The sequence below is a fragment of the Ambystoma mexicanum genome, chromosome 7p (assembly GCF_040938575.1).
Source record: "Ambystoma mexicanum isolate Mex_15411 chromosome 7p, UKY_AmexF1_1, whole genome shotgun sequence".
Lineage (NCBI taxonomy): Eukaryota > Metazoa > Chordata > Amphibia > Caudata > Ambystomatidae > Ambystoma > Ambystoma mexicanum.
In genome coordinates this window covers 163,584,890-163,595,905 of record NC_090939.1, presented here as the reverse complement: position 1 = coordinate 163,595,905, position 11,016 = coordinate 163,584,890, and the positions used below count along the sequence as shown (strand labels likewise).

The 11,016-nt window shown below is 43.4% G+C and overlaps 1 protein-coding gene across 1 annotated transcript in view; it reads left to right on the top strand.

Annotated features, from left to right (window-relative positions):
• The first annotated feature begins 708 nt into the window (after positions 1 to 708).
• LOC138526526 (putative gastrointestinal growth factor xP4) overlaps positions 709 to 11,016 on the top strand; it is a 62,019-nt gene continuing 51,711 nt past the window's right edge. The window contains exon 1 of the mRNA XM_069637332.1: positions 709 to 815. Within this exon, the coding sequence (XP_069493433.1) occupies positions 734 to 815 (82 nt within the window). The 5' untranslated portion in view covers positions 709 to 733. The remainder of the gene's footprint in view (positions 816 to 11,016) is intronic.

Here is an 11,016-nt window from a genome sequence, read left to right as displayed (position 1 = left end):
TATTACCACATACGGTAATATTGCATGGTGAAAACCTCATGTACTAATGCTTGTGTGTGGAGTACAGTTCCTCCACACATAATCAGACTGAAAAAAAACAGTTTTGGTAACAACGACACAATATATGCAGAGGTAAAACCTGCAGTATTCTGAAATACCTGACATTTTACCATAACCATTAACCTTGTAATCAGTGCTGCGTCCTCAGTGAAAATGAAGGAGAGGGCAGAGGCAAACTTACAAGCTGTGGTTCCAACTAGTCACATGGATATCTTGCACTACCCATGTGTAGAGCACACCCCTGTTTGCATGAATGGGCCTAAGATATGAGGTGACAATAACTTGTGTTTTAATCCTTAGCAAATATGTATATAATAGAATCAAGTATCTTTTAGTGTAGTCCCTCCTAAGCAGATAACAGATGAGTCCCTGGCTCCTTGGTCGATCTGGAGCAGGCCATTAGTGCAAGCTGTTCTTAAGCAAACAGTGGCACCTGACCTACGTAGACAACTCTCGCGATAACTGATTGAAACGATCCCCGGGTTGCACAAGATCCTTTTGTAGCCATACCTTAATTATGGGTGTTACAGAAACCGTACAAATATCCTCCTTGACTAATAATTCCCCAAATATTTAAAACAAACAGGGCAGATGTATAAAGCAGTGCTCCTCCGGCACTCCTGTCTATCACAGCCTGTCACTGCTCGCTCGTGACAGAGATCCAGGCAGCACCATGGCACAGAAGACACTGTTGATGCTGGCAGCTGCTCTTGTCATTGGCTTGTCCAAAGCATCAGACGAAACTGATGACCAACGTAAGTGGTTTTCCATCATTGGTGCCCTATTGAGAGAGGTGTGTAGAAAGGTGTGCTCATTGTGCTTCCAGGTTGCCATTAACTAACAATTATAATAATAATAATAATTTGATAATTATATAGCACTTTGATCCAAAGCGCTTTACATAGCACATGGTTACATACATTATTATTACCCAATCGAAATTGGTACTCACTTTAATGACCTCAGACGGATGAAAGGCTGTCAACCTTGCTGGTATTCGAACTTGCAACCCGCATATCAAACTTTGCCCTGTTGCATTAGTGCAGTGAACAAGAATCTTTTTTGACAGAGGGCAATTTTTGTCCTGGTGCTTATACCCTGCCAAACTGCCCTTGTTATGGTGCAATTGTTTCCTAATCTGTCCAATTGTTTTAAAAAATAGGGCAAACGTTGCTCTAGTGCAACTTGCACCGGTGCAAAGTTTCTGTAATCTGGCCCCAGGACTTTCCAATGAGCCACTAAATGTCACTGCTTTCTATTCTGGTGTAGACATAGCCTCAAACATTTCTGGGGTAAAAAAGTTAGGTACCTTTGGGTTGGGTAATAGTACATTATGGGGTTCATTTAAGAATATATGCTGGTTTCTTGCAGGGGACAAGAAACAATTGCACATACATGTTGCTTGTACATGCAACTTTGATCGCTCAAAAAGCAGAGTGCATTCGTGAGGAGTAAATGAAGGCAAACCCACCTTTCCTCGTCACTTTTACTCTTTTTGAGAAAAAAACAACGCTGCGCGCAAATTACGGTTTGCAGGAAGCATTTTTTAATAGGTTCCAATAAAACAAGTCCGGTCTTTAGCAGGTTCTAAACCAAAGCGTATTCCGTAGGAATCCATTGGTTTTACGCCGGCGTGACATTTTCGTACCAGTGTTAAGCTGTGTGCTCTTCCGAGACGGAGACGAAAAGAAAAGGGGAGATGCAAACTTCACTTTGCTGCCTTCCTATTCCTTGGAAAGGCAGAAAAATTAGCTCAACCAAAACATGGAAGTGTAAAAGCAATGCTCCTTATTATGTTATGTTGTTATGGTATTCATTGAGCATGGACCTGTCTACGCGAAGCAATGGAGGCTTTACAGAGATATACAACAATACAGATACACAATGGCGCGCTTTACAGAGGTGTACAACAGTACAGATGCATGACAGAGCGCTTTTCAGAGATAACAACAAAAAGGATATACAACAGGGGATACAGAGGTGCACAGAGGAGGGGTGGTACTGCTGTATGCAGTGGGGGGCAGGTGGTGTCTAGCAGTCAGGGGGTGCCTTGCTGTTGTCCTTTCATTTTCTGCTCCACCCATTTGAGAATGACTCCCTAAGTGGTTCCAGCAATAAGTTCCGGGAGGGCAAAGACATCAACGAGGGACACCCAGCGGTACCTGACACAGTGGCCTACCTGGTGCTGTCTTCTGTTTCTAATGCGGGGCATTTCGTTTTCTATTGATTAGAGGGAAGTGGTCCTGGCATTAAAGCTGCTTAAGTGTCCCTACACAGCCTGAAACAAAAACCTGGCATGCACCTTACACACCACCTAATTGGTGCATATTTTGTTAAAGAAGCACTCATTGGTAAATATACTGGAGGGCAAACTAAAGAAAATGCAATCTTTAGTTTGCACAATGCATGCCACAAGTGTTGCAGGTTGCCATGCCAATGAGATGTACCTCTATACATAACCCCTTCCCTCTTTTCTGTGTAGCAATGTTTTGGACTTGGGATGGTGCTTTGCACCACCTTATGCGCCATAAACAAAACAAAAATCATGTCATTAAGATTCTGCTTGCTGACAAAATTTCCCATTTGTTAGAGTGCTTGGATTGTTTTAAAAAAGATGGATTATTAGACTTACTATAACGCTATATCCTTATAGCAGACTTCTAAGCGCTAGAGCAGGCACAAGCACCTGTCTCCGCAGTAATTAGTCTCAAACTGCTTGAATGTCATTCGCTGACTATAACCAGCAGTTGTCAAAATTAATCGAACTGGTTCCACATCAAACAGCTGCTTTGTTGAACCGCACACTGGAACATCAGGATCACAGCTTTGAACCATCCCCATACCTTGACTGGAACCTCTGGAGCATCACACGCTGACCCTAACCAGCTGCTACCGTATGTCTCGAACCAGCTAAGAACTCGTCCTGGTGAGCACTTCAACCTGCATCAAACGCCACCTTCAAATTGAACTGAACCAGTGCACTAAAACCTACTCGACGCCAGCTCGCTACTTGGGCTAACACAACTTGGTTCAAACTTGGTTTGATCAGTTCGCACAACAGCTTGAATCCTGGTTCGATGCTGTCGAGCTGCGAAAGACAGGCGAAAAGTTACTATTAACCCATTACTTCCCCCCTGGTCCATCTTTGGGCCCTAGAGATTGGTTAGGTCACCTGTGCACCGTTTCACTGAACCACAGATCATTTGTGAAGAACATTGTGGTAGAGGTTTTGCTGTCCCCCCTGTCTTCTCATCCAGAGAGCGGCATCTTTTTACCTCTCGCATATTCTCGACTCTTTCCACAGGGGTGAGTGTTGAATGGTGTTTTTCTGTTTAGTTATTGATGATGTGTTTTTAGTAAAGTCTATATATTTTAATAGAACATGACTGGACATTCCCTTTATTTTGGACTGTGATACTTTGTTGTTTGGGTTGTTACTGGATCACATTCACACCCCTCGTGAGAGTATATTCCCTCAGCCCGCGCTACCCCAAGAGGTGAAGCAGGTACATCTGTTTTCCGTGCGTGATTAGGGTCACTGTTGGTGTGTAGAAGTGTGGGGGTGCTGAGCAGGTCCTTTGACCACTACTCACCCTAATACTCCGTCAGAGCAGAAGTCATTACAGACCCTTGTATAATATTATACCCCTCGAGAGTACAGTGCTTCATTCCTACACTATTTCCATCCAATCCTTGCATTACCGTTCTTCTTTGTAACCGCTAAGCCATTTTGCAAGGATTTCAAAAGATGAAGAAAAGACAAACGATGCAGATTGTCAGATGCATGATTCTTCAAATGTTCAGGTTGCCCAATTCACAAACTATATCTGCGCATTTTCTGTGGGCTGCGCCCGCCCCACATTAATATCTTTATAGGCTGCCTGTGTACGCATTGGCCATATAAACCATCCTGAAGTAAGAGAAAATGTTCAAGAGAAGCAGCTCAGCCTGCTGCAATCCCGAGGGAAGGGAAATGCACAGAAGGGTTGATAAGGACCCTCCGAGTCGGTTTCAAATAGCCAGAGGTGAACGATACCTTTGCGACTTATTGAAAAGCGCAGGCAAATCAGGGAACAAAGCATGTTCTAGTTCAACTCTTGTATGTCGACATTGTGTCATTTTCTAATGAGGAGGTTCCCCCCTTACCCAAGGCTACCTGACCCTCCCACCCCACCCCCACACTACCCTTTCACACACACAGACACTAACAAAGTCAACATAGAAGAGTGGAACTAGAAGGCCACAACATAACTCTGGTGGATAACAGGACCCAGATCCATTTACCACAGTGTTGGGTCAGAGAGCATACACCTTAAATGGTTGATGGAATCACTGCAAACACACTATACCAGAGACATGTTTCTAAGCGCAAGCCAGGATTCAAACCTCAGTTGCTATGCATCGTTTTGCTTCCAACACAAACATGTTTCCCCTGAGCTATCCTCCCACCTATAGCTCCCACATTCTGCTTTGAATTGGTTGAAACCTCTAATAGCATTATAGCCCTGCATGAGTTATAGCAGTGGCTCAGTGCTATTTCCTTTGTTTTTGGTCCTCCATATTTGCTGGGTGTGTAACTCAGGGAGCAGATATATAAGACCTGTATACTCCTTGAAGGAATTTGGGCCTCTAGCCCCATATTCAAGGTCATCAGCTTACCTTGAAGTATGCTAGGCTTAGACCACAAATCGATTGTATAACAGCCCCAGGCAAACATCCTATAACTGGCCAGTTCAAGGCATATATTGGCCTTAACAGTAGTCATCTGATTTAACCCTTTGACTACAGGATCCACAATGTTTCCCTATGTACATTAGAACACATATATATATATATATATATATATACATATATATGTGTATATATGTATAGATATATCAGTGAAAACATGTTGTTAAAGGGATGCTATGGTAAAGTTACACTAGTAAAAACCCATGAAAATCAATGGAAATAGGTCTATAGGGACGTTATGGTTATGGTAAGAGAACATATTGGAATGGAAAGCAAGGCAGCGAAAGCGACACCCCTTCCACAACAGCATGGTAGTACAGAAAAGAAAAGAAACTCTGTAAGTAGCAAAGTGGACATCCTGGAAGCCAAAATGGAAGACTGGGTGATAAATGTTGCCGCCTTAAAAGATTACGTACAAGGACATATTATGGAGAAAATAAAATAGCACTGCACTACCACATTTCTCAGCCCGCCATCCCCAGAATATATGTGTGATCAGAGACCTTATGATGATACCTCAATCCCTTCATCCCCTCACGACCAACTTGTATAAATCCCCAATTCCCCACAATAAATATTCACTTGTGCTACCCCTTCCCTTTCCTAACAGTATGTGTGAATGTGTACACACATATGTTGCTATTGAAATTGTGATAGTTTACACATGTGGCTTCTCCTTTGTTTGCAAAATGCCATTATGACTCAGTGGCGCACAGTACTGGTGGGAATGACTGCATGTAAGGAAAAGGTAGGTGTCCTAGGGACACCGCGCCTGCCCGGCATATCAGCAAGCACAATGAATGCATATGTACGACACCCCTACGACCCACATGTCCACATCTTGTGAACTACCTACAAGTAGTTGTGGGAGCAAACGTTTCCTGGCGATACTGCCCCTCTCCAGCATATGCGAAGAAACTTGTGACAAAGTTTAATTATTTGAAGCTGCCCACCCACGCCCTACAGGTAGCTGTACACATAAACATCCCACCTGCTGCACCTTATAAACACCCAGCTCCTCCCAAAAGGTTGGCGCACTTGTGTCACACTGTCAATAAGTCCACAGATGCAACGGTATGCATACGATATCTATGCAGATTGGCACAAATTATTTCAGCCAAAATGCATCCTCCACACAGCCATGCCCATCGAGAACATTTGCAACATCATCATGCGACCGCAACCACGCTGCACCTGGGCCCTTATTTGCTGACAGGAGGCGAACCCTCGGACAGTGGAAAAGTGCAGTGTACTGCAATGTACAGTGTGTTATTGTGAAAGTACACTCTTACAAACACTTCACAATGTGCTATTCTGTTCTACCCTCGTATCTACGGGACACCAAAGATTTTTTACAACACATCTCTAATATACCCTGGGAGGAGGGCTTACTGTTAGCAACCCTTGATGTTGTCTCTCTTTACACCTCCATTGACCATCAAGTTGGTATGGATGCTTGTAAATATTTTCTTGATACTCGCTCATTGAATTTCTACAGCCATAGTTCCATGATTCTTGAAATGCTCTCTTTCTGCCTCAATAACAATATTTTCTTATTTGAGGGTTCTTTCTTTCGCCAAGTAAGAGGTACCGCCATGGGTAGCACTTTTGCCCCGTCTTATGCCAACTTAACAATGGGATGGTGGGAGGCCACTTTCTTAAGCGATCTACTTACATCGAGTTTTGCCACACATATTGTTGCATGGTGGAGATATATCGACGATGTTTTCGTTATATGGAAGGGCACTAAGGTTGAATGGCTTTCATTTGTGAAATTATTAAATACCAACAAGTCTAATTTGAGTTTCACAGAATGCAACAGTTCGACCAAAATTGTCTACCTCGATGTAGTGGTGACCCTTGAGAGAACCGGTTTATGCACTGCATTACACAAAAAACCTACTAATACTGGCCTGCCCTTACATGCCACCAGTTGTCATCCTACATCATGCAAACGCAGTATTCCGTATGGGGAATTCATTAGATATCGCAGGAACTGCACAGATCTGGTATCTTTTGATTATCATTGTGCCCAGGCGGCTAAGGATTTTATCAAGCAAGGTTATGAGCGCAGAATTATAGAACAGGCTTATACCAAGGCACGTGGACTTTCTAGGGATTACCTACTATACAGTATCAAGCCTGTCAAAACTACCGTCAATGATGACCCCCGCCTGATTGTCACATTTGACAATGCATCTAATCAGGTTCGTAAAATCATAGAACGTCACTGGCGAATTCTCATCATTGACAAGGATCTTGGTCCTCTTCTCTCTAAACGCCCTACCATCACATATAAACGTGTACCCTCACTTAGGGACAAATTGGTTTCCAGCTTCTTGTCACCCATTAATACCAAGCCACCTTATATGAAATCGTTGATGGAATCCCCAATAGGATTTTCTAAATGTTGCAAATGCAAGGCCTGCATTCATGCTATTTCATGCAAATCCTTCTTGCATCCGGTCACTCAATGTCATCAGTCCATTAGATACTCAATGAATTGTGATACCACTTTTGTGGTCTATGTGCTCTCATGTCCTTGCATGAGATGGTATGTCGGGAGTACTACATGCAAGCTCAAGCTTAGAATATTACAGCATCTTAGGGCCATCAAAAACTCTGATCCCGCATATCCTATGGCCAAGCACTTCAAAGAAAAGCACAATAATGATCACTCCCTTCTCAAATTCTTTGCAGTGGCGCACATTCCGATTCACCCCAGAGGTGGGAATCGTGTACTTAAACTGAGACAGTTAGAAACCAGATATATTCTGGATTTCGACACTAAGTTTCCCATTGGCCACAATCTTGACGAGGAGCTTCATACATTTATAGGTACGTAGGCCCCATCGGGTGCGATTTAACTACTTAAGATTGTTGTTTTCTATATCACTGATGTATTTCCGCGTCTATTATGATTAGTTGATTATACTCCTTATATTTACTAACAGTGTTCTTTTCCTCCCCCCTATTTCTCTCTGGGGATTCTCTCTTTTTTTCTTTTTGAATTTTAGATGTTTACCAATAAAATAGGCCATCCCCACTCTTGTATTTTTCTGGCTGTTATTCTTGTTATTATTATTGTGATCTTATTGCACATTTGACACTTCTCATGTCTATATTTTCTTTGCTGTTGTTCTGCATGTCCAACTTTTGGTGTTCTACAACACCTTTTCCATTGTGGCTATCTGATTTTGTTAAGATTACTATTATTATTTCAACTTCACCCGCTCTAATTTGGGTGTCATGCCAGCCTTATATAAATGCACATTGCCTCATCTGTGATATCATTTTCCAGTTAAATGTCTTAGATTGCTCTTAATCATATGTGTTTACATAATCTAGTTGGCTTGCATAATGTTTATGCTGCCTACCAATTGATCAGCACTTGCACTTTCTGTTGCCAATGCTCATCTATGTGTTTGGATGAACAATATAGTCCTGTTTTCTTGATGGAAGATCTCCACTGTGCCCCTACAAAAGGCCACACCCCACAGTTCTTCCGCAATGTGTTTGTACCTTTTCAGAACAGAGTAGCTGGCCACTTTAGTTTGGAGCTGTATTTGATGTCGGACCACATCTGCTGTGCCACATTACCTTTCAAAGTAAATGCAACCATGTCTGCCCACCTTACTACGCACAGTAATGGAGAAAAGTGTCAATGTCCGTTCCTGTGAACCACACCTTCCGAAACGAAAATCCCCACTGTCCCATTTCCATGGGCAGCATGCTGAAAACAGAAGTATGTGGCACGCGCGCTTCCCCAAGTACTGCGAGGGCCACAGCCCACTACAGCATAATTAGTCCTTCTTCTCTTTGCACTATGTTGTATGCAGCACATCCTCATTGGCTACTGTTCAATAGTCACATATACATCCACCAATCAGATTGAAAAGCTCTCGATGTAACCTTATCAGCTCGGTACAACACTCCTCTGCATACACACCACACCTAGAAACGTTATTCCGCAATCCCTGCACAGTCCCATTTCCATGCCCACCATCCTCAAAAGCCCCAGATGAGGCTTTCGAGTTGTGTGCAGACATGGGGGAATAAATTGCAACCAGGGTAGGAGATTGCGTCATGAGTGGTGGCTCTCAAAAGAGCATTTTTTGTGGGGGTTTTTAGGTGCTTCTAGAGAAACACCTTTATTTTCACTTTCGGATTTCTTCTCCTCCTCATATTCATACAGTAAAGTTTTCAACGCCTCCTGCAGATGGGCAAATAAAAGGGCATCAGCAATGGTGGACAAAGAAATTCCATTTGGATGGAAAACATCTGCATTTCGATAATTAATGATGTCATTGTTGCAGAAGCACATCCCACAAGGGGGCACACAATGACATGCTTGTGTTGATGAGACCCCTTCCAGCATCTGACTGTGAACAACATACATGACGATAGTCCCATACTCTTCTTGGTGGTATGGCTGAGACATCACCTGGGCAGTGGCAAAAAGCCTCTTCACAGCATTCATCAACCTCTTCAGGTGATGGAACAAACGTTAACAACACATGCAACCGAAATGCATGCGGACAAACCTGGCCACTTGTCTGCAAAGTGCAATCATATTGCCAAAAGTGCAGACTTTGACAGCGCACCACAATGCGTCCACTCATTCCAAACCAAAATCGCAATCAAAGTGTCTTTCCTGGGCATACTTGTGGAGATCTAACACAAAGGCATCACCCAAAAGGAACTAAATGCGTTTCTCCATGTCGGTCCTCCTCACTACGCAGAGGAATGAAAAACAGTGTGACCAGTCCTTCCTGTGTACCACACCCTCAGGACCTCATTGGACATTCCATACAGTGCCATTTCCATTGGCCACCATGGTGAGAAATGTCGATTGTGGCACGTGCGCTTCCCCAAGTACCGCGAGGCCCACACACCAGTAAAGCAGGAGTAGTCCTTCTTCTCTTTCTACTATTTTCTGTCCACCACTACCTCATTGGCTACAATTAAATAGTGACACACGCATCCACCAATCGCATTCAAGACGTCATCATCTAACACTGTCAGTTCTGTTCAACAGTTCAAATGTACCGATACACAAGATTTCTGCATCCACATACATCCACATGGCCACCCAGGATATGCCTCATGTAATCCTGAAAGTACAGCGGAAGCCTCACAATTTTCATGCTAGTGAGGGGTGGGGGCAGAAAGAAATTTCAAACAGGGTAGGGGATTGGGTCTTCCGTCGTGGCTCTGAAAGGTTTTTTTTAACGTGATTTATGCAACCTTTTTTTGTTTTTTATGTTTATATGAGTTTCTGTTTGCTTCTCCTCACATTTTTACCAAGTTGTGGTCAACGCTTTTTGCACAGAGTAAAAGAAAATGGCATTGCCAATGACGGTCAAATAAATGCCATTTCTACAAAACCACTGCATATTTTGCAACCTCATAATCTCATAGTGGGTGGAGAACATCCCAGCAGTCCGCATAAATTCACAAATGCATCTGTTTATAATACACCTTCAGACCTCTGGCTGGGGACACATTACACTGGTATGGTCCCATACTCCTCTTGGTGTTATGCATGAGAAAATGACCTTAGCAGTAGGAGAAATCCTCATCACTTCATTCAGCAACTTCCACAGGTGACAGAGCAAACGTCCACATGACATGTAACCCAAATGTAGACTTCCCTAATGCACCACTACAACATCAACAGTAGTGACAGAGGCCACATCCCGTGGAAACTGCAATCATACTGACTGCCCCACAAAGTGTCCACTCCTTCCAACCCAAAATAACCAGCAACGCCTCTTTCCACACAACACCTGTGCAGATGTCGCACAAAGGTATCACCCACGATAAGCACTGTGTGTCCCTCCAAGTCTACCAACCTCATGACACAGTATTGGGGAAAAATGGTACCGCCCCTCCTGGCAACCACACCCTGAACACCTGATTGGACAATCCCCACAGTTCCATTTCCATGGCCACCATGCTCAGAATGGCAAGATGTGACACGTGTGCTTTCCCAGCTACAGCGAGGACCACGGCCAAGTAAAACACACACAGTACTTCTTCCCTTTCCACTGTCATTTTTCCCGCACTGCCTCATTGGGTACTGTAAAATTTCCACACACGCATGCACCAATGACATCCAAAACCTCTGCATTCAACAATGTCATTTCTGTACAGCACTCCATACTTACCATTACAAAGCACCGCCAGTAAAAACTTCTGCGAAGAAATCCACGATTTCAGCAT